The sequence below is a fragment of the Anomaloglossus baeobatrachus genome, chromosome 6, assembly GCF_048569485.1.
Source record: "Anomaloglossus baeobatrachus isolate aAnoBae1 chromosome 6, aAnoBae1.hap1, whole genome shotgun sequence".
NCBI classification, from domain to species: Eukaryota; Metazoa; Chordata; class Amphibia; order Anura; family Aromobatidae; genus Anomaloglossus; species Anomaloglossus baeobatrachus.
This window is the reverse complement of record NC_134358.1, coordinates 528,243,643-528,268,309: the sequence shown is the minus strand read 5'-3', so window position 1 is coordinate 528,268,309 and position 24,667 is coordinate 528,243,643. Positions and strand designations below refer to the sequence as shown.

The 24,667-nt window shown below is 43.7% G+C and overlaps 1 protein-coding gene across 1 annotated transcript in view; it reads left to right on the top strand.

The window, feature by feature from the left end:
* The window catches only part of MYO3A (myosin IIIA), a gene marked incomplete at its 5' end in the record, with an annotated part of 269,215 nt that overhangs the window by 62,261 nt on the left and 182,287 nt on the right, over positions 1-24,667 (top strand). The window contains 4 exons of the mRNA XM_075316162.1: positions 804-887; positions 14,342-14,544; positions 21,275-21,373; positions 21,474-21,588. Of these exons, the coding sequence (XP_075172277.1) occupies positions 804-887; positions 14,342-14,544; positions 21,275-21,373; positions 21,474-21,588 (501 nt within the window). The remainder of the gene's footprint in view (positions 1-803; positions 888-14,341; positions 14,545-21,274; positions 21,374-21,473; positions 21,589-24,667) is intronic.

Sequence of the window (24,667 nt, the reverse complement as noted above, 5' to 3'; positions counted from 1 at the left end):
TATTGTAGTTCCATCTAACCAGAATCTGTCAGCAGGTTTTTGTAATGTAATCTGAGAACAGCATTAGGTTGGGGCAGAGACCCAGATTACAGTGATGTGTTATTTGTTGGGCTGCGTTTTGCTATTTAAATACAATTAGAACTCCACCAACTACAAGAAGCCCAACCCATCTCAAATCTAATGACAAAAGTTGACTATGTTTGTGATATACACTCCTTCTTTGCCTCTTGAACTCCAATTTAAGATTTGATTTGTTTTACGAGTGCTGGGGAAATCAATACAGCACACACTGTACGGATTGTAAACAAGGGTGTCCCCGAAACGCGTCTTGTCCGTTTTATTGGCTTTTAATGGATCAATAAAATTGTTTTTTTTATGAAGATGCTGTTCCGGATTCCTGAATTTTAGCACACGCTGCTTAGTATGGTGTACTCAAAGAATTTTCTTTTATTAGTACATGTGACCAGTTTATATAGGGTCACAGAAAAAGGAAAAGTCCCCTCTGAGCTATGAACAAATAAGAGCAGTAGGGGCGTGAACGAAAATGTGAAACTTCCCTGCCCATCAGTGTTTGACATCATTAGTTATAAGACCAGATGGACACAATAAGAACACAACGGATTCTACTCTATTTATTTTATTTATTTATGTATTTATTTTTTCGTTTGATTTGAAAAAACCTCGAGGATTTGTGATGTATTTTTTTATGAAAAGTTTTTTTATGAAAGTTTTAAAAGTTAGTGCATCTTTTTTTGTATGCAAAGACAAGAAATCTAATCTACATTTTATTCTTTCAATTTTAGTGCATTGTGATTTCTGGTGAAAGTGGTGCCGGAAAGACAGAAGGGGCTCATCTACTGGTCCAGCAACTCACAGTCCTTGGAAAGGTGAAATAATATTTTATATCTTCGCATATAGGAATTATTGACTGCAGAAAACAATAATTTTTGTTCTATCTACACAAAGATGTGTCTTTAATTCCCTAATGGTTTTGTGAAAACTTCATAGGTTCATACGCCATTCTTTCAGCAGGTTTTTGCTACCTCATATCAAAGCAGCATAATGTACTCAAAGAAGCTCTGAGTTCAATAATGTATCACTTAGATTAGTGACTGCACCCTTTCTGTCACAGTGAAAGATTTTAGATTTTGTATGTAACAGAGCTCTGAGAGCTGCTCTCGCCCACCCCAGGCTTTCAGTGTACATTTCCATAGACAGAAGCTGCTAATCACAGAGGGGGGTGAAGTTGGACTATAAGGGGTGCTTCACACACAGCGAGCTCGCTGCCGAGATCGCTGCTGAGTCACGCTTTTTGTGACGCAGCAGTGACCTCATTAGCGATCTCGCTGTGTGTGACACTGAGCAGCGATCTGGCCCCTGCTGCGAGATCGCTGCTCGTTACACACAGCCCTGGTTCGTTTTCTTCAAAGCCGCTCTCCCGCTGTGACACACAGATTGCTGTGTGTGACAGCAAGAGAGCGACAAATGAAGCGAGCAGGGAGCAGGAGCCGGCATCTGACAGCTGAGGTAAGCTGTATCCAAGATAAACATCGGGTAACCAAGGTGGTTACCCGATATTTACCTTAGTTACGAGCCTCTGCAGCTCTCACGCTGCCTGTGCTGCCGGCTCCGGCTCTCTGCACATGTAGCTGCTGTACACATCGGGTTAATTAACCCGATGTGTACAGCAGCTAGGAGAGCAAGGAGCCAGCGCTAAGCAGTGTGCGCGGCTCCCTGCTCTCTGCACATGTAGCTGCATTACACATCGGGTTAATTAACCCGATGTGTACTGTAGCTATGGTAGGAGAGCAAGGAGCCAGCGCTCAGTGTGCGCGGCTCCCTGCTCCCTGCACACACAGCTGTGCGCTGGTAACTAATGTAAACATCGGGTAACCATACCCGATGTTTACCTTAGTTACCAGTCTCCGCAGCTTCCAGACGGCAGCTCCGTGCAAGCGCAGCGTCGCTTGCACGTCGCTGCTGGCTGGGGGCTGTTCACTGGTCGCTGGTGAGATCTGCCTGTTTGACAGCTCACCAGCGACCATGTAGCGATGCAGCAGCGATCCTGACCAGGTCAGATCGCTGGTCGGATCGCTGCTGCACCGCTAAGTGTGAAGGTACCCTAACTCAGGCTGCTGAGACCCACTAATGATAAAAGATAAGAGGCTTCAGCTAACATTGCAGGTAAACAAAAAAGACTGAGATAACAGACAGGGGGCTGAAGTCTCTGTTTCAACACTTGCAGCATGCTCCCTTCATGTTACATTACGGAAATCTGCTGACAGATTCCATTTAGTCACCTCTGCTCCTATGATTTATTAATTGCTGCGGTCTCAGGACCCAGACACCCCACTGATCAACAGTACCAAACAGTGGCTACAACAGGTCATAATAATACAGTGGAACCTCGCTTAACGAGTAACCCACTGAGAATTTCGCTTAACAAGCAAAGCTTTCTGTAAATTTGTAACTCGGTTTACGAGAAAGCTTTGCTGTACGAGCAAAATCCTCACCGCACACACTTCCGGTTACGTACATCCACCACGCTCTGACCCGCTCTTGCAGTCCACACAAACACACACAAGCACGCACAAAACAAACACGCACGCACACATATACAGTATTATGCATTATGCTCACCTTACCTTCCGTTGCATCGCCAGACTCATGGTTCTTGTAGTCCGCTGGTACATCGCGCCGTCCTCGCGGCGAACTACAAGACCCAGGAGGCCGGCGATGGAACGGAAGGTAAGGTGAGCATAATATGTGTACCTTCAGTTCCATCGCCGGCCTCCTGGGTCCTGTAGTTCGCCGGTCCACTCCAGGCTGTGCATCGACAACCATAGCGACGAAGCAGGAACTTTCTCTGTCACCGCTACTCAAAGGCAGTGCACTGGCCAATCAGAGGCAAGCAACTCATGCCTTTGACGTCAGCGCTCTGGCAGCGGAAGTTCCTCCTTCGTCGTTGTGGTAACCCGATACACAGCCCGTACTGGAGAACAGCAAGTTCCAGGAGACCGGCGATGGAACGAAAGGTAAGGTGAGCATAATATGTGCGTGTGTGCTTGTGTGTTTGTGTGAGTTTGTGTGTGTTTGTACGTGTTTGTGTGTGTTTGTGCATGTGTGGAATGACAATAGGGGACCAGGATGGGACATTTTAAAAAGTTGTGGAACGAATCGTCTGCATTGCAATGATTTCCTATGGGAAATCTTGCTTTGCTGAACGAATAACTTGGTTAACAAGCACAGTCCCAGAATGGATTGTTCTCGTTAACCAAGGTTCCACTGTAATAATAATAATAATATTAATAATAATAACATCTCAAAATATTTCCAAGTTTAGCCCCATAGCGACGGCCTAACGTCTCAAGACGTCGGAAAAACAGGGTACTTATTCTGTTCCGACGTCTTGAGACGTCAGGCCGGAAAAAGCTTGTAGCGCCCCCCAGTGACGAAAAATCTCGGGGGTTTCAGCTACCGGGGGTAGCTGAGACCCCCAAGATTATGAATCGGGGTGTTTTTTTTGGACCCCGTTAATGCGATTGCCGGTATACACCGTATACCGGCGACAACATTAAAAAAAAATAAATGGCCGGTAAAATTGATTTATTTCTCATCTGACGTGATCAAACATGTCAGATGAGAAATAAATATGAGCCCTTAGTGCCCCCAAAGCCCCCGGTACCGGAGAGTCCCCCCACCACCCCTACCCCCCCTCCGGAAAATCCAAGATGGCGCCGACGCACGCTGAAAACTCCCGCCGCCGCCGGCTCTGCATTCATTTCCCTCCGATCTGAAATGATCAAACATTTCAGATCGGAGGGAAATGTCCTCCCCCTGACCTCTCCTCCGGTACACCGGAGATCTCTGGTCCCCGGAGCCCCCTCCGGTTCTCCAGAGCCGCCTCCCCCCTCCCCCCTCCGGAGCGTGGAAGATGGCGGCCGCATTCATCCTGCTCTTTCTGCCCCATGTGACACGTCACATGCGGCAGAAAGTTGTCCCCAGGTCCCGCCGTCACCCCCCGTCACCCCCCCCAGCCCCCGGTTTTACGTTACCTGGCTGCTGGTGCTCCGGCCCCGCGATCACGCTGCCTCCTTCTTGAAAGCTGGCGGCGCATGCGCAGACAGCGGCTGTCAGCTGGATCCCTGCAAGCAGGGATGCTGACGTCGCTACTGCACAGGCTGCTCCACTGTGGACCGGGGGAGGGTGAGTGCGGTAATCTGCAGCCACACTCCTCACATGGAGAGACTGCTGTTCTAGAAAATGGGGGGTACGTTCTGTGAGCGTGCCCCTCATATTCTAGAATGAGGTTACTGCAGGTCACTCTGCCCTAGGTTGGACCGGGGCAGTGTGAGTGCAGTATTCTCAGATTACTGCACCCACACTGCTCATGGAGAGCTTGCTCTTCCAGAAAATGGGGGATACGTTCCCTGAACGTGCCCCCCATATTCTAGAAGATCCAGAGTCGGCGTGGGACCTCCAAAATGGATTACAGCGACCGAAATTTATTTATTTTCAATAAATTGGTAAAAGAGGAATGTTTCGGAGAGTTTTTTTTTCAAATAAATTTTTTTTGTCTTTATTTTTTTCTATTACTTGACTGGGTTAGTAATGTCGGGTATCTGTTCAGATGCCGTGACATCACTAACCCCAGGGCTTGATGCCAGGTGACATTACAGCTGGTATCAACCCCATATATTACCCCGTCTGCCACCGCACCAGGGCGCGGGATGAGCTGGAGCGAAGCGCCAGGATTGGCGCATCTAATGGATGCGCCACTTCTGGGGCGGCTGCGGCCTGCTATTTTTAGGCTGGGAAGAGTCCAATAACCATGGCTCTTCCCACCCTGAGAATACCAGACCCCAGCTGTCCGCTTCACCTTGGCTGGTGATCTAATTTGGGGGGGACCCCACGTTTTGTTTTTTTTAAAAAACGCCTGGGGAGCCCTCCAAATTGATCACCAGCCAAGGTGAAGCTGTCAGCTGTGGTTTGCAGGCTACAGCTGTCTGCTTTACCCTAGCTGGCTATCAAAAATAGGGGGGACCCCACGTCGTTTATTTTAATTATTAATTTTTTCGGGGGCTAAATACAAGGCTAGGCACCCTTTAGTGCCACATGAAAGGCACTAAAGGGCGCCAGCTTAGAATATGCAGGGGGTGGGACGTTATATATGTTTGACATCTATCCATTCATCCATTGTAGCATTTTAGGCTGTGCGCCCACAATCGGGATTTGCAGCGTTTTGGGCGCAGAGTGTTTTCCCTGCGTCCATAGCGCTGCGTTGTGCAGTAGAAGCACAGTGGAAGGATTTTTAGAAATCCCATGCCCACTGTGCTTCTCTTCTCCGCAGCATAAACCGACCTGTGGTGCAGCTTCCCGAGCCTCAGCATGTCAATTTATGCTGCGGAGATGAGTGTTCTCTGCAGGTAGCATAGAGCTCCACAGCGGCCTGAACCCAAATCGTGGGCATGGGCAGCTGCGTTCTCCCGTGGACAACACTCACATCTCTGCAGGAAGGCTGACACTGTATACTAGACGCCGTGTCGCTGGATCATGGCCACATAGCCTAAAAGTGAGACATTTGTTGCTACAGCAACATTTTTGTGAAGTACCTGTGGATTCAAAATGCTTACTATACTCCTGAATAAAATCCAGTTTCCAAAATGGAGTCACTTGTGGGGGTTTTCTGACGTATAGGTACCCAAGGGGCCCTGCAAATGTGACATGGTGCCCGCAATTTATCTCAACTTTTCCAGAATTCAAATGGTGCTCCTTCCATTCCAAGCCCTCCAATTTATCCAAACAGAGGTTTTTGGCCACATGTGGGGTATCCCTGTGCTCATAAGACATTGGATAACAACCTGTTGGGTCCACGGTTTGTTGTTGTCTCTTGAAAAAGTGAGAAATTTGATGCTGAAGCAACATTTTTGTGAAAAAAATGAAAATTTTCAATATGGCAACCTAAGCTTATCAAATTCTGTTAAGTATTCGTGGATTCAAACTGCTCACTATACACCTAGATAAAAGCCTTGAGGTGTCTTGTTTCCAGAATGGAGTCACTTGTGGGGGACAGCCACTGTTTAGGCACCTCAGGGGCTCTCCAAATGCAACCTGGCGTCCGCTATTGATTCCAGCCAATTTTGCAGTCAAATGGCACTCCTTCCATTCCGAGCCCTGCCATGCGCCCAAACAGTTGATTTCCACCACATATAAGGTATCGCCAAACTCAGGAGAAATTGCACAATAAATATTATGCTGAATTTTTTCCCTTTACTCTTGTAAAAAAAAAAGCTACCTGGTTGAAATAACAATTTTGTGGTAAAATTTTATTTTTTTTTTTTTCATGGCTCAACGTTATAAAATTCTGTGAAGCACCTGGGGGTTCAGGGTACTCACCAAACATCTAGATAAATTCCTTGAGGGGCCTAGTTTCCAAAATGGGGTCACTTGTGCGGGGTTTCTGCTGTTTAGGTACCTTAGAGGTCCTCCAAATGTGACATGGTGCCCGCAATCTTTTTCAGCCAAATTTCCTTTCCAAAATTCAAATATTGCTCCTTTCGTTCCAAGCCCTCCCATTTGTCCAAACAAAGGTTTCAGACCACATGTGAGGTATCACCGCGCTCATAAAAAAGTGGTTAACAAACCTTGAGGTCAAATTTTTGGAATTACCTCTTGAAAAAGTGAGAAAATTGATGCTAAAGCAACATTTTTGAGAAAATTATTAAAATTTTCAATATGACAACGTAACGTTAACAAAATCTGTGAAGTACCTGTGGATCTAAAATGCTCACTATACCCCTAGATAGAAGCCTTGAGGGGTCTAGTTTCCAAAATGGTGTCACTTGTGAGGGATTTCTTCTGTTTAGGTACCTTAGCGGACCTGTAAATGCAACATGGTGCCCGCAATCTATTTCAGCCAAATTTGCTTTCCAAAATTCAAATATTGCTCCTTCTGTTCCGAGCCCTCCCATTTGTCCAAACAGAGGTTTCTGACCACATGTGGGGTATCAGCGCGCTCATAAGAAAGTGGGGAACAAGTTTTGAGGTCCATTTTGTTGTGTTATTTCTTCTAAAAGTGAATAAATTTGGGTTAGAGAAACATTTTTAGGTAAAATTTAATTTTTGCTTTTTTTCATTCCACATTGCTTTTGTTCATGTGAAGCACCTGAAGGGTTAATAAACTTCTTGAATGTGGTTTTGAGTACTTTGGGGGGTGCAGTTTTTATAATGGTGTCACTTTTGGGTATTTTCTGTCATCTAGGCCTCTCAAAGTCACTTCAAATGTGATGTGGTCCCTAAAAAAATGGTTTTGTAAATTTTTATGTAAAAATGAGAAATCGCTGATAAACTTTGAACCCCTCTAACTTCCTAACGAAAAAAAATTTTGTTTCCAAAATTGTGCTGATGTAAAGTAGATAAGTGGGAAATGTTATTTATTAACTATTTTGTGTCACAGAAATCTCTGGTTTAACGGTATAAAAATTCAAAAGTTGAAAATTGCAAAATTTTCAAAATTTTTGCCAATATTCAATTTTTTTCATAAATAAACGCAAAAAATATTGTCCTAAATTTGGTACTAACATGAAGTCCAATATGTGACGAAAAAACAATCTCAGAATCACCGGGATCCGTTGAAGCGTTCTAGAGTTATAACCTCATGAAGTGACACTGGTCAGAATTGCAAAATTTGGTCTGGTCATTAAGGTGAAAATTAGCTCCGTCACTAAAGGGTTAATTACCCAGAAAAGCCGTACATACTACACAGAAGTCCCATGCTACTGTATTCACCCTCTTCTGAGCTCTTTAGGGCACATAAAATTAGGCCAAAGTCATATTACTCTGCCCTTCTTGTTTTCAGTGCATCAAGATTAAAAAAAAAGTATGTTATTTTTAAAGGGAACCTGTCCCCTACTCACCTGCTGGGCAGTCTGGCCCTATGGTCTTGATCCAGCGCCTCTTCACTGCTTGTGATCACCATCCCTTTTCTTGCTTTGTGTGGATGACTCATCCTATGTCTTCCACACAGTGTCCTCCAATGCCCGTGCGCAGGAGGAGACTGTGTGGATGACATAGGATGCGTCATCCACAAAAACCAAGAAGGAGGACGGCGATTGTAAGAAGAGAGGAGGCACCGGATCAAGATGAGAGATGCCTATCGGTCTGTACCACCCCGCAGGTGAGTAGGGGACAGGTTCCCTTTAGTAACACCATACTTTTTTTTATTCTTGATGCACTGCAAAGAAGAAGAAATTGCAAAAAGAGTGGAGGTCCCGGATCAAGACCAGCAATGCCCATCGGTCCAAACCGTCACGCAGCTGAGTAGGTGACAGGTTCTCTTTAAGGTGCAATTACTGCAGTATATCAGATCAATAAATTCAGTCACACAGACTCTGCAGGTCCAGCACCTCCCCATGTGTAATACTCACAGACAGAGAATACGACTCCCATTTACAATGTTTTTCAGCACTGCAGTAGAGCTCCATAATCAGATTTAAGCATCTATATTTCGTATCTGTAATGGTGAACTCTGATCTATCTGTAGGATTTAAAATTCAAATCTGGCTACTTATTTCCCTACCCTAACCATTCATAGACCTGGTGATAGTCCTCCCAATCTGTTACACTAGACCATGTGATGTAATAGCAGCAAGGCATTATGGGGAAGCCTCTGCAGCCGCACCTGGTCTCGTGAACCCACTCTCTGCCTGATGCTATCCTCAGTAGTTTGCGAAATGGTGACGGACATTTTTCATGAATTTACTTGCAAGTTTTTCCTGCCAATTTCAGACAGTCAATTTGCAGCAGCTCGATCCCCTCATCTCTAATATATACAAATTATATATTGAATATAAGACTTTCAGCACAATTTTACTGTTCAACCCATGCACAAATAATCCATGCACCTTAACATTTCAGTGCATCTTCCCATCTGATCATTATTCCATCTGTTGTCAGTCTTCTCAGGCTCCTGCAAAGCCAAAGCTAAAGACCAAGGTAAAGAAGTACAGAGATACAGGAGATGCAAAACAGGATGATGGGAAGGTGCATTGAACAATTTGACAACTCCAAGGGTGCACTAAGTGCCTTTTTCTTGGTTTGAACAGTCATTTTTAAGAAATCTTGCAAATTGTATGATTTTTTTTTAATTATGTCTTCCTTTCTTAAAGGTTTTGCAATATTGAGATTCGCTGTGAACTGAATGTTTTGGAATTTCAATTTGAATTTGAATTTCAAAAGATTTGCTCATCTCTAGTACATACAGTGCCTTGCAAAAGTATTCGGCCCCTTTGAATTTTTCAACCTTTTCCCACATTTCAGGCTTCAAACATAAAGATAAAAATGTTAATTTTATGGTGAAGAATCAACAACAAGTGGGGCACAATTGTGAAGTTAAACAAAAATTGTTGCTTATTTTAAACTTTTGTAAAAAAGAATAAACTGAAAATTGGGGCGCGCAATATTATTCGGCCCTTTTACTTTCAGTGCAGCAAACTCATTCCAGAAGTTCATTGAGGATCTCTGAATGATCCAATGTTGTTCTAAATGACTGATGATGATAAATATAATCCACATGTGTGTAATCTAGTCTCCGTATAAATGTACCTGCTCTGTGATAGTCTCAATGTTCTGTTTAAAGTGCAGATAGCATCATGAAGACAAGGAACACAACAGGCAGGTCCGTGATACTGTTGTGGAGAAGTTTAAAGCTGGATTTGGTTACAAAAAGATTTCCACAACTTTAAAAATCCCAAGAAGCACTGTGCAAGCGATCATATTGAAATGGAGGGAGTATCATACCACTGCAAATCTACCAAGATCCGGCCGTCCCTCAAAAATTTCATCTCAAACAAGGAGAAGACTGATCAGAGATGCAGCCAAGAGGCCCATGATCACTCTGGATGAACTGCAGAGATCTACAGCTGAGGTGGGAGAGTCTGTCCATAGGACAACAATCAGTCGTATACTGCACAAATCTGGCCTTTATGGAAGAGTGGCAAGAAGAAAGCCATTTCTCAAAGATATCCATAAAAAGTGTTGTTTATAGTTTGCCACAAGCCACTTAGCAGACACACAAAACACGTGGAGAAGGTGCTCTGGTCAGATGAAACCAAAATAGAACATTTTGGGCACAATGCCAAATGATATCTTTGGCGTAAAAGCAACACAACTCATCACCCTGAACACACCATCCCCACTGTCAATAATGGTGGTGGCAGCATCATGGTTTGGGCCTGCTTTTCTTCAGTAGGGACAGGGAAGATGGTTAAAATTGATGGGAAGATGGATGGAGCCAAATACAGGACCATTCTTGAAGAAAACCTGTTGGAGTCTGCAAAAGACCTGAGACTGGGACGGAAATTTGTCTTTCAACAATACAATGATCCCAAACATAAAGCAAAATGTCCAATGGAATGGTTCACAAATAAACGTATCCAGGTGTTAGAATGGACAAGTCACAGTCCAGACCTAAATCCAATTGAGAATCTGTGGAAAGAGCTGAAAACTGCTGTTCACAAACGCTCTCCATCCAACCTCACTCCGCTCCAGCTGTTTACAAAGGAAGAATGTGCAAGAATTTCAGTCTCTCGATGTGCAAAACTGATAGACACATACCCCAAGCGACTGCAGCTGGAATCGCAGCAAGAGGTGGCACTACAAAGTATTAACTTAAAGGGGACGAATAATATTGCACGCCCCAATTTAATATTTTTTATAAAAAAAATGTTATCGTTATGTTTGAAGCCTGAAATGTGGGTAAAGGTTGAAAAATTCAAAGGGGCCGAATACTTTCGCAAGGCACTGAATATATGATCATTTTCAGTTTTTCTCAATGTATTTCTTTTCTCAACCTCGAGTGTAAAAGAAATAGTAAAATTGCAGAATTTATTGTAAAATGTAATTAATCTCAATATTGTAAGCCATTCCTTAAACACTTATTCCTTTGGGGGAACTTTGCAGAATCAACATAAACAAAGTTTTTCTTCATGTCTGAAATTTACCTAGTGGCTCTATGGGAATTTCCATTGCAAAACAGCCTTATTTAACTTATACTAAATAAATTCTGCCTGTCTAGCTAAGCTCTGTAAGGGAGAGCGATGAGATTTGTTTGGATTCATGGAAAGTGTAGCTGATTGCGAAAGCTGGAAATCTGCAAAACCAGTTTTCAACACACGATAAACAATGATTGGTCTTGAACTGAAGTTGATATCGTTAGTATAAAATCTAAATTGTATAATTGCTATAAGACAATTATAATAAAGGGAAATCAGTGTACTCATTATGAAATGAGAGAAGGTCTTTGCAGAAGAATACAAATTTTATCAAATTTAGTATATGCAGGTACAATAATGCCTTCACTTAACGTGATGTACGTTTCATCAGTATAATGGGTGCAGGTGTATGGTGTGGGCTCAGGAACTGTTCAGAAATGCCTATAACCTTCAATGACCCCACTGCCCCATCACCATGCGGAGCTGCCGCCCCACCACCGTGCGGAGCTGCCGCCCCACCACCGTGCGGGTCTGCCGCCCAACCAACGTGCAAAGCTGCCGCCCCACCACCGTGCGGAGCTGCCGCCCGACCACCGTGCGGGTCTGCCGCCCAACCAACGTGCAAAGCTGCCGCCCCACCACAGTGCGGAGCTGCCGCCCAACCAACGTGCAAAGCTGCCGCCCCACCTACACCCCACCTACTGTCTCCTCCCCAAAATCCTTTAGAATGTAAGCCCGCAAGGGCAGGGCCCTCTTCCCTCTGTACTAGTCTGTCTATTGAAACTTGTATATGTATTCTGTATGTAACCCCTTCTCATGTACAGCACCATGGAATTAATGGTGCTCTATAAATAAATAATAATAATAATACCAGACAGGTGCAGACTGTGTTGTACAGCCGACACCCTCCTCTAACATTACCGATTTGAGCTAGATACTACTAGTACTGAAGGCCAACAGAATGAAGGCTTGCTTCCATGTTTGTTCTCACATGAACGCAATTCCGGAAGTTCAGTAATTTCCATATATATTGAAATACTCAAATATTAGGGTATATGGTACAATATCTTTAATAATTTGAAACAATTCAAATATAAAGACATTTAAAAACAACATATACTGAACAAAAATATAAACTAAGCTGAACTCAATAATCTAAGACTTTTTTCTATATACACAAAAGGGTTTTTTCTCTCAAATATTGTTCACAAATTTTGTCTGAATCTGTATTAATGAACACTTCTCATTTACCGAGATAATCAATCCACCTCACAGGTGTGTCTGATCAAGATGCTGATTATACAGCATGATTATTGCACAGGTGTGCCTTAGGCTGGCCACAATAAAAGGCCACTCTAAAATGTACAGTTTTATCATATAGCACAATGCCACCGATGTCACAAGATATTACATCTTTGAGTTCAGCTCATGAAAAATGGGAGCAAAAACAAAAATGTTGTGTTTATATTTTTGTTCAGTAGATTTGGTATCTCCTCTCAAAGTCCATAAAAGTTTGATTTATCAAAATATACATTTATTTATTTCTAAGATAAAAGCCTTAAAGAGAAACTGTCACCAGGTTTTTGATACCTAATCTGAAAGCAGCATAACATAGGGGCAGAGACCCTAATTCCAGCGATGTGTCACTTAGTGGGTTGCTTGCTGCAGTTTTGATAAAATCACTCTTTTTTTCTGCTGCAGATCTAACAGTTCTCGGAATGCTGGGCACTATAATACTCCATCCATATCATTGATTTGCAAGTTTCTACCTACGTACAATATACACTAAAACCTGCCAATCAGTGATGGGGCTGGGGTCTTACAGCGCTCATGAATAGATATGAGTGAACTTGAGGTTTGGTGTTTAGTTTTCAATTGAGCACCGACTTTTTTTAAAAAAAGAAAAAACAAAACAGAGTTCAGGTTCGGAGTTCAGGTGCTTTAAGTATGAACTTCACTCAAACGAGGAACGCTGTGCTTGGGTATACTTGGTGCTCCGTCCATTGTGAGCTGCTTGCAGTGTTTGAACGGCTCGCATTGGAGGTAACAACAGCATTGTCAGATGTAGTTTACAAAACCCCCCCCTCGGAAGGGATCTGTTTATGGTTGACTGCATGTGGGTGAAGACACGCACTGCCAATCAGTGACTTTCATTGTGGTTCGGGCCAAGTCCGAACCCATGGATGTAAGGTTTGGCGGCACGTGTCGAACAAAACTTCCACGGGATCGCTCATCTCTAGTCATTACTATGGAGGTCTACATGGCAATAGATTTGCTAGTCCTCTAGTCATAATCTCCTGCTGATAAAACAGTGATTGTGAAAAAATACATTAAGTAGCCAGTAAGTGATACACTGCTGGAATCAGTCCTGAAATGGGCTTTAGTGATTTGGTGGTAAGAACCCAACCATCATTACTAAATGTTCAAGAAGCAGAGTTTAGTGAAATAAGATGAAGTTGAGATGGGGTTTAGGGCTTTGGTGGTAAGAACCCAACCACCATTACTAAATGTTCAAAAAGCAGAGTTTAGTGAAATAAGATGAAGTTGAGATGGGGTTTAGGGCTTTGGTGGTAAGAACCTAACTACCACTACTAAATTTTCAAGAAGCAGAGTTTAGTTAAATAAGATGAAGTTGAGATGGGATTTAGGGCTTTGGTTGTAAGAACCCAACCACCATTACTAAATATTCAGGAAGCAGTTTAGTGAAATAAGATGAGGTTGAGATGGGGTTTAGGGCTTTGGTGGTAAGAACCCAACCACCATTACTAAATGTTCAAGAAGCAGGGTTTAGTGACACAAGATGAAGTTGAATTGGGGTTTAGGCCTTTGGTGGTAAGAACTCAACCACGATTAGTAAATGTTCAAGAAGCAGAGTTTAGTTAATCAAAATGAAGTTGAGATGAGGTTAAGGGCTTTGGTAGTAAGAACCCAATCACCATTACTAAATGTTCAAGAAGCACAGTTTAGTGAAATAAGATGAGGTTGAGATGGGGTTTAGGGCTTTGGTGGTAAGCACCCAATCACCATTACTAATTGTTCAAGAAGCAGAATTTAGCTAAATTAGATGAAGTTCAGATGAGATTATGGGCTTTGATGGTAAGAACCCAACCATCATTACTAAATGCTCAAGAAACAGAGTTTAGTGAACGAAGATGAAGTTGAGATGAGGTTTATGGCTTGAACCCAACCAACATTACTAAATGTTCAAGAAGCAGAGTTCGGTGAAATAAGATGAGGTTGAGATGGGATTTAGGGCTTTGGTGGTAAGAACCCAACCATCATTACTAAATGTTCAAGAAGCAGAGTTTAGTGAACTAAGATGAAGTTGTAAACAATTTTCCCTTTTCTAGGCAAACAACCGAACGTTGCAGGAGAAGATTTTGCAGGTGAATAATTTGGTGGAAGCCTTTGGAAATGCATGCACTATCATTAATGAAAATTCAAGTCGCTTTGGGAAATACTTAGAGATGAAATTCATCAACAATGGAACAGTTGTGGCAGCCCAAATCTCCGAATACCTTCTAGAAAAATCCAGAGTTGTCCACCAGGCGATGTAAGTGGTTAAAATGTTGATTTGTAGTTATCAGTTAAGTTAGAAATGTATCTTTTTTTTCTTTAGAAGTATTATTGGAAAAATAAGATAAATGCAGGAATTGTATTAAGATATTAAGCTAACCATTACTCATATATTCAAACCTGCCCTCATCAAGTGGTCTCCTCCAGTCACCAGTCACACCTACCACACACATGACAGATGCAGCCAATCATTGACTTCAGTGGTCACATGTTGCACATGCAGACGTCCCCTCTGAGGCCAGTAATTGGCTACAGTGATCATGTGAACAATGAATATGATGTAATCACTGCTGAACCAGCAGGGACCATTAAAAAAGAGGGGGTTGGAATAAGTGATTAGTGGCTATATCATTAATTTAAGATATTTAATGCTATTAGTCTGTTTGGTCAAATATCATGAACAAATATTTTTTAAAAGTCATTACTAAGTCTTAACATATTTATCAAAGCATAGTATTATATATTTCCCTAATATATTACGTAAGTTACTACATATGTGCAGCTCTGGCTGATGTAACATGAGTGTCATTACACATCATTACAATTGTAAAGAAGAAGAAGGTCATACATATCTACAAGCTTACCACCCTGCTTCACATATCTGACTGGCTCATAGCAGCCAGATCCTGTAACTGTCAAACACCCAATGTAGACGTAACCTTGGATAGAGCCAAGCTGACAATATTCTGTACATTGAGCCCTCAGGCTGCTCTTTCTGATCGCTACATTCTCCATTGTTTTGGTAGACAGCAGTTGAATGAATAGTCGGGTAGGAGATTTTAAAAACTTTTGTTTAATGACCATATTGGACCAAAAAAATTAAGATTTTATGAATCAAAACTAGTGATATGGGTGACTAAGTGTAAAATGGGTCGTAGTAGTAGTAATAATCATTTTTATTTCTATTTCGCTAACAAATTGAGCAGCACTTTACCATTCAGAGGGTACTTATTAAATCAGGATAAGTAGTGATGGGTGGACCCGCAGATACCCGGGACCGGGAGGTCTAACCGGACTTAAAAAATAAAAAAAAATTATTCCAGATGCCAGTCCCCATATAAGTTTATGGGGACCAGAAGCCGGCACTTAAAAGTGGTGGTAGAAGGGATAGGGTAATTGGAGCAGGTGCATTATACATACCGAGTCTCCATCCTGGCTCTAAGGCCTAAGACACATTGCATGAAAATCGGAACGAGTGGAGTGCGATAAAACAGCGCATTTAACTCGGACCAATATTAACCTATGTATCAGCGCACATGAGCGATTATTTTCTCAGACCTAGAAAACAATTGCAGCATGCTGCGACTGTAATGCGAGATTCTTTCTCTCGCACCCATTCATGTCTATGGGGCGAGAGAAACATCGCACTGCACTCGCAGTACACCAGTGTACCATGAGTGCAGCGCGAGAATGGCAATAGCGGGCTACGGAGGAGGGAGGGAGATAAATCCCTCCCTCTCCTCCTCCGTGCTGGCCTGCCACTCCTCAGCACCAGCCCGCCCCTCCTCAGAGCCAGCCTGTCCCCCACAGCTTAGGTCCGATCGCATGACTCACATGACACTCGGCTCCTGCTGTGCTGCCAGCGTGAGCCGAGTGTCATGCGAGGATCACATAAGTCCCCGTGTGGCCTCGGCCTAAGTTTACTTTCAGGGCCACTCATTTACCTTCATGCATAAGCACTGCTTCCCCCAACCCCCTGAAGTCCTGGCATCTTTTATTGGTTGCAGTCAGATGCGCCCCACCCTGTGCAATAGCATATCTATCTGACTGCTTGCAATCACAGACCCTGTCTGCGGCTCTCTTGGTGTAAAAATAAATGAATAAATTGGCGTAAGGGCTTCTCATATAATGATACCCAGCACAGATAAATCATACGGCTAAAGGCTGCAGCCCCAAGCCGAGCGCTTATCTTGTTGGCTGTATATCAAAATCAGAGGAACTGCTTGAGACTTTTTAAAAATTATTTAAATAAATTATTTTAAAAAACAGTGTGCAATTCCCCCACAATTTTGATCCCCAGCTATGATAAAGCCCAACATCTTGGGCTGGTATTTTCAGGCTGGGGAGACCTATTCTTATTGGGCTGTCAGCCTAAAAATAGCAGCTTGCAGCCACCCAGGATTGTCGCATCCATTAGATTACCAAGAGGTCCTTTATCGTAAGCTTACAATCTTTGAGGAAATATAGGAAACAAAAAAAAAGTAAAAGGTAAAAATAAAATGCTTGTCATGTAAGTTCCAGCCATAAGTGTAATAAATAGGGGCAATCACAGAATTGATCACCAGGGAATACCTATACAAGTACAGGTACAAAGAAGAGAGAACAGGGCATAGTTACATTAGTGAGGTGAGGTGATAGACCAGCCTAAAGAAATGTGTTTTAGGGCACGTTTGAGACAGTAAATATTGGAAATTATTCATATTATATGGGGTAGAGCATTTCAGGATATTGGCGCAGCATGAGAGAAGTCCTGGAGACAGGAATGGGAACTTCAGATTATAGAGGATGTCAGTCTTAGATCATTAGCAGAACAGAAAGGACAGGTAGGGTGGTAGACAGAAATAAGTGAGAAGATGTAGGATGGTGCAGAACTATGAAGAGTTTTGAGGGTGACAGTGATAAGTTTTTATTGGATTCTACTGCTTATGGGTAACCACCAGTAGAAATTAATAGTGTAGCAGTTGGACAAAAATATGATCCTGGCTTCTGTATTCATGGTAGATTAGAGAGGGGTAAGTAAAAGTGAAAACTGTAAATTGTATACATCGATAAATCGATCTTTTAGAAATGTTGAGACTGTTGTGCTTACTTAAAAACCCATGTACGACTGGATGGATATTAAAATTTAGCTAAATAAAGCTGAAATGTTCAATTTAATATTAGGTGGGAAAACCTTCATAAAAGATCATACTACCATTCCTCTGGCTGTAAAAGGTTATATACTTTGTGTCCACCCATAACCTGTCCACCGCCATTAACTTGAGAATGGCAGCAGCTATAGGCATAGAAGTGGTGTCTAGGTATAGTAAAGTAGCCATGTGCTACGCAATTAAACCACCTATAGCGCCACCTGGTGGAAAACAACGAAGTTAGCATTTTTATCTCGAAAACAGAACGAGATAGAGAAAAAAAGTGAATTAAAAAATTGTAGGGCATCATCAATTCAATACGAATCGACACCTTGCATACAGAAATGCTATAATATGAAACCCATGACCCCCAAAACATTGAATGCTGGTCACGCATATGGTGCTCATTTAACTTTGATGCTCAAAGTGGCCACCGTCAGCTGCAATGCACATCTGGAGTCTGGACAGCATACTGTATCTTGCTGCACGTTGTGCAATACGGTAGGTGACACATTTGCACAAGCATCAGTAATACGTCATTGTAGGTCCTGCAATGTTGGTGGAGGGGTCGCATACACCTGCTGTTTGATGTGACCTCACAGAAAGAAGTCCAATGGGGTCAGGTCAGGAGAGCGTGGAGGCCACTCCATGCAGCTAACATACCCAATGACTTGTAGGAAGGTCTCCATGAGGTATCGCTTCACGTCCGCAACCTTGTGAGTTTTAAACATTCTAATCATAGCATTTCTGTATGCAAGGTGTTGATTCATATTGAATTGATGATGCCCTACAACTTTGTAATTCACTTTTTTTCTCTATCTCGTTCCGTTTTTAGGATAAAAATGCTAACTCTGTTGTTTTCCACCAGGTGGCGCTATAGGTGGTTTCATTGCGTAGTGCATGGGTACTTTACTATACCTAGACACCACTTTTATGCCTATAGCTGCTGTCGTTCTCAAGTTAATGGCGGTGGACAGGATATGGGTGGACACACTGGATACTCTAGCGCTGGTGCCCCTGCAGGTACACTGATTTGCTCACCGCCTCCGAGTTGCGTCCTCCCCTGCAGCTCTGCCACACATGTGCACATCTGCCACCTTCTCCCCTGGGGCCTGTGCACATGAGAGGCAGGGGCAGGGGCTGCGGTTCCAGGTCTTTAACTCACAAGTACTTCAGGCGCTGCCCCAGAGTACCGTTCTCTGCCACGATGGGCTCCAGCCGATCCCGGATAGTCGGTGGTCACCGCCGGTGCCCGTGAAAGTCTTTCTACTCAAGTGTCCCTCGGTTGCTGTCCGGAACCCGGGCTGAGCCTCCAGCTCCAAGCCGCGGGCCCAAGTTGAGAGAGAAACGCTAAACTCCAGTTATCAGTGCTAAGTGTTATCCCAAGCTGTGCCTAGGAAGGTTCTGCTCTGGTGAGATGGTTGCGCCTACTCCTACCCCCAGTGGTGCTGCCCACCAGTGATTGTCCTAGCGACTGGGGAAGTCCCATGCTTCGTGATGGCTGACCACTCTGTCTGCCCTAGTGCACCCCTCTGTGGGAAGCACCTTTATTTTTTTGTATGTGTTTTGTGAAGGTACCGGCAATTAACCCCCTCCTGACCCAGGATAGATATTACTCCATAAAAGTGGTGTAATATCCTGTGGCGCATGAAGCTCAGGGGTGCCACAGCCTTCCCATACCTATCTGTCCCTGCTGTGCCCACCATATCTGTCCATACTCACCTGCCTGTCTGCCTCAGTCATTCCTGCCTGTACCTGCCTGCACCTGTATCCATACCTGAGTCCGTCTGCTGTCCTGGGGGTTTACTGCCACAGTACCGATCACTGCCCTGGTAGTGGTACCTGGCGTCCACCTCATTGTAGGCGCTTAGTTAATCCCCTCCTACTAAAGGGTAAGCCCAGGTCCCCCCTGTGGTTCAGTGGGTCTACTAATTCCACTCGTTACCCTTACATCAGCTGCAAGCATACATATACTATACAACAGAAAATTAATTAAAATGGTAGTCCCTTCTGGAGAGCCCCTATCCCTAAGCTCCAGTGGAATAATCTCAACCCAATCTAAAGCCTCCATCACTCTAGCTCTATTCATCAGCCAGCACCGCCTCTTCCTGCTTGACTGATGGCTCTTTTGCCTGAAGTCACACAGCATAGAGGCTGACAGTAAAGTAGTTGGAGGAAGTGCTGGGTAGGGAATAGAGCTGGAGTGACGGAGGCTTCACATCTACCATAGTCTATCCGGCTCATTTTCAAATCAATTCAAATGTTGATTTCTCGGTAACAGAGGAACGGACTGGCCATGTAAATGTATCGCTAGACTTTTTTATGAAAAAAGTGCATGAGCATATAAATAGTTTGGGGAAGAGAGAGAAGTCTGCTGTCAGATTCCCTTCAAGATTTACTCTCTGTTCCTGGAATTACAGAGCATATTTATGGACAGTTCTATTGTATTTCTGGAAATCTTGATAAGCCAAGACAGAAAAAATATAGACTGAGCACACATAAGTCCGGGGCCACACGGGGCACTAGTGCGATCCCCACATGACACTCGGCTCATGCTGGCAGTACAGCAGAGCCGAGTGTCATGTGAGAGTCCTTACAACTGAGGTCTGACTGTATGAGCGGACCTCAGCTGCGGGGGGCGGGCTGGCTCTGCGGAGGGGCGGGCCGGCGCTGAGGAGGAGAGGGTGGGATTTCTCTCCCTCTCTCCTCCGTAGCCGGCTACTGCCATTCTCGCCCTGCACTCGCAGTGCACCGGTTTACCAAGAGTGCAGTGCGATTTTCCTCTTGCCCCATACACTTGAATGGGTGTGAGAGAAAGAGTCTCGCATTACAATCGTAGCATGCTGCGATTGTTTTCTCGGTCCGATTAGGGCTGAGAAAATAATCGCTCATGTGCGCTGACACACAGGCTAATATTGGTCCGAGTGGAATGCGATGTTTTATCGCATTCCACTTGCACCGTTTTTCTTGTTGTGTGTCTTAGGCCTAATGTGGGCTTTACATGAGTCGTCCGATCGTGCGATTTCACGATCGATCGTACCCGACCCCGTCATTTGTGCGTCATGGGCAAATCGCTGCCCGTGTTGCACAAAGTCGTTAAACCCCTATCACACGTACTTACCTGCTGAGCGACCTCGCTGTCGGCGGCGAACATCCTCTTCCTGAAGGGGGAGGGACGTTCGACGTCACAGCGACGTCACACAGCCGCCGGCCAATAGAAGCGGAGGGGCAGGGATGAGCGGGACGTAAACATCCCGCCCACCTCCTTCCTTCCGCATAGCTGGCGGGTACCGCGGGACGCAGGTAAGCTGTGTTCATCGTTCCCGTGGCGTCACACGGAGCGACGTGTGCTGCCACGGGAACGATGAACAACCTGCACCAGGAAAAATAAACGATATTTTAAAATTAAACGACGAGTACACGACTCACAATTTGTGAGCGATACTGCGTCGCTCGGAGGTGTCACACGAGACGACATCGTGTACGATGCCGGATGTGCGTCACGAAAACCGTGACCCCGACAATGCATTGCATAATCAGTCGTCTCGTGTAAAGCCCGCATAAGGGTCTTTATCCTGTTCCCCACCCGCTCCCTGATCCTCATTACTCTGCAGTAATCTATGAAATTTCTTTGTCTCCCATTCATTTCAGCTGCCATAAATCTTCGCTTTCTTTAAAGATAATACAGGAAGGAAATGTGTGTCTCCAATATGTCCGCCCTTAAGAAAGTTTCTAAAAAAAAACCAAAAAAATGAACAAAATGAAATCTCCGAAAATAAGACTAAAATCAAATATATCAGCCGTTCCTTTTAATAACCTAATTTTCACCTCTTTTTTTTTATGTTTTGTTCTTTTCAGAGGAGAAAAAAATTTCCACATTTTCTATTACATCTACGCGGGACTGTCAGAAAAGAAAAAACTTGTACATTATAAACTGCCAGAAAACAAACCTCCCAGGTAACGCGAAAGATTAGACTGAAACATGTTACTCAACGACGGCAACTTATCACTATTCCACTCTCATTTACGTGTTAATCATTTGTCTCTCAACTTTTAGATACCTACAGAACGAGCACATTAAAATGGTACAAGATTTTATGAATAACGATTTCTATAAAACTCAGTTTGACTTAATTGAACAATGTTTCAAAGTAATAGGTTTTACATTGGAGGTGAGTGATTACATCTCTTTGTTGCGCTTTTTGTTTGACTTATGCCAGCGTCACACGGTACGATATATCGGGCGATATGTCGTCGGGGTCACATCGTTAGTGACACACATCCAGCATCGTTAGACATATCGTACCATGTGACACCACCGAATGACTGTGAACGAGCAATAATACTCACCTTATCATTGCTAGTTGACACGTCGTTCATTTTCAAAATGTTTTTCCTCCTTCTGTGCTCCGGTTGTTCATCGTTCCCGAGGCAGCACACATCGCTCCGTGTGACACCTCGGGAACGATGAACTGCAGCTTACCTGCATCCTGCCGGCAATGCGGAAGGAAGGAGGTGGGCGGGATGTTACGTCCCACTCATCTCCGCCCCTCCACTTCTATTGGCCTTCCGCTGTGTGATGTCGCTGTGACGCCGAATGTCCCTCCCCCTTCAGGAAGAGGATGTTCACCGCCCACAGCGACGTCGCTCAGCAGGTAAGTGCGTGTGACGGGGGTTTAACGATTTTGTGCGCCACGGGCAACTAATTGCCCGTGACGCACAAACGACAGGGGCGGGTACGATCGCACGATAGATCGTACCGTGTGACGCCGGCCTTAAGCATTGGACATATTTGTATTGTATCTCCAAGTGGTAACGATTTATGTAAAGTATTTTTTATTAGCTATAAAATTATATGCCCCCCTTCCTTTCTGATGTCCCGTATTGGTGACTAGGGGTCAAAATAGATGATTTATAATTTTTATTTGAAAGATGGGACAGTGAAACCTCTAAAAAGGATCACCACTAAGGCTTCTATAATCCATACAAACAACCTCAGTTTTTCTGGATTTTGTAGACTGCAGTGTCAAAAATTATACCCCATGTTCAAGTTGAAAGAGAAATATGTGAATATGTATTTGTTTTTACCTTGTATAAATGTCATTGTACTTCTGAATCTGACATTATTGTTGTTGTTATTATTCCTGAAATATGGCCTCTTTCTTTCTGAATAGAATTCTAGCCAAGTTATCCAGGGAATGTGATCATCAATGCTACTCTGTGGTGGTACACTGCACTAAGACGTGGCCCGGGTAGTACAGCGGAGTCACCAAGAGTTGGAGGCAGAGTAACATCACGTTATACTAAGACGTGACCTGGAGTAGTACAGTAAAGTCACCACAAGGTGCCAGCAGAGTAGTCAGAGAGCCGAGTCAGCAACAGGAAGTCAAATCAATGTACAAGGGATGAACGAACTTAGAGTCAGAAGCAAGCAAAGGGGTCAAGAGTGAACGGTAATAGAGAAAGCCGAAGGTAGAAACGGAGCCAAGTCAGGGACGGAAGCGTAAGTCAAGTACTGGGAAGTCGAAAATAAAAACAAAGGTATGACAAGTGGGACAAGGCCGGGAGAGGACAGACAGACACAGATTAGGGGGGAGAGGGTGCACGACAGGACAGATTGGGCACCTCAGCAGAGCCAACTACCCACACTATGAGACATATACTATCACTGGCGCTGAACCAGAGGTGCAGCACCCAGATATAGCAGCCCAGAAACCAGAATGAGGCAGAGAGAAATTAACCCCTGACATGACCAGGCTGGAGCTGGGAGATACCACAGCGGCAGAGACCGGCCTGGATTATGACATATGGAAGTCTTCTTGATGACCATGACCCCGTCAGAAAAAAAAGGCAAGATTTACAAAAAGGGAAGCGGGGACCATCCAGTGCCATGTAAAAGTTTGACCACCCCTCGTCAAAATTACTGGTACTGTAAACAGTTGATCAAGTTTAAGATAAAATGATCTCTGAAAGATATAAAGTTACAGATGACACATTTCCTTTGTATTTTAGGCAAAAAAATGAAAATTATTTTCATCTTTTACATTTGAAAAATTAGAAAAAAGAATGTGGGCCAATGGAAAAGTTTGGGCACCCTTTGAGGTTTGTGTGCTCAGATAACTTTGACCAAGGTTTCAGACCTTAATTAGCCTGTTAGGGTTATGGCTGGTTCACATCATCGTTATGAAAGGCCGGGTGATGGAAATTTCACAGGCTCTTCTATACTTGTGCCAAAAAACTGCAGACATGGGTTCTTCTAAGCAGCTGCCGAGCACTCTTAAAATGAAAATGATGGAGGACCACAAAGCAGGAGAAGGCTATAAGAAGATAGCAAAGCGTTTTCGAGTTCCCTTTCATCAGTTCAAAATGTAATTAAGAAATCACAGTTAACAGGAACAGTGGAGGTCAAGATAAAGTCTGAAAGACCAAGCAAAATTTCTGGGAGAGTTGCTCACAGAATTGCTACAGAGGCAAATCAGAAACACCACTTGACTGCAAAAGACCTTCAAGAAGATTTAGCAGACTAAAGTTGTGGTACATAGGTCTACTGTTCAGAGACACCTACACAAACATGGCCTTCATGGAAGAGTCATCAGAAGAAAACCTGCACCCTCAACATAAAATTCAGCATCAGAAGTATGCAAAAGAACATATAAACAAAGCTCATGAATTTTGGAAACAAGTCTTGTGGACCGATGAGGTTAAAAAATAACTCTTTTGCCACAATGATCAAAGGTATGCGTGGCAAATAAAGGGCACTGAATTCTGGGAAAATAACATATTGGCAACCATTAAGCATGGGGGTGGATCACTCATGCTTTGGGGTTGTGTGGCTACCAATGGGAACAAATTAGATTTCATCAAATTCTTGATACAAACATAACATCATCTGTAAAAAAGCTGAAGCTGAAAACAGGATGGTTTCAGCAAATGGATAATAATCCTAAACACATGTCAAAATTCACAATAAACTACCTCAAAAGGTGCAGGCTGAAGGTTTTACAATGGCCCTCACAGTCCCCTGATCTGAACATCAGTGAAAATGTGTGGCTTGACCTCTAAAGAGCAGTGCATGCAAGACGAGCCAGGAATCTCACAGAATTGGAAGATTTTACCAAGGAAGAATGGATGGAAATCCCACAAACAAGAATTGAAAGGCTCTTTGCTGTCTACAAAAAGTGTTTATAGCTGTGACACTTGCCAATGCGGTGGGGGGGTGGCTAGGTGCTAACCATGCAAGGTACCAATTTT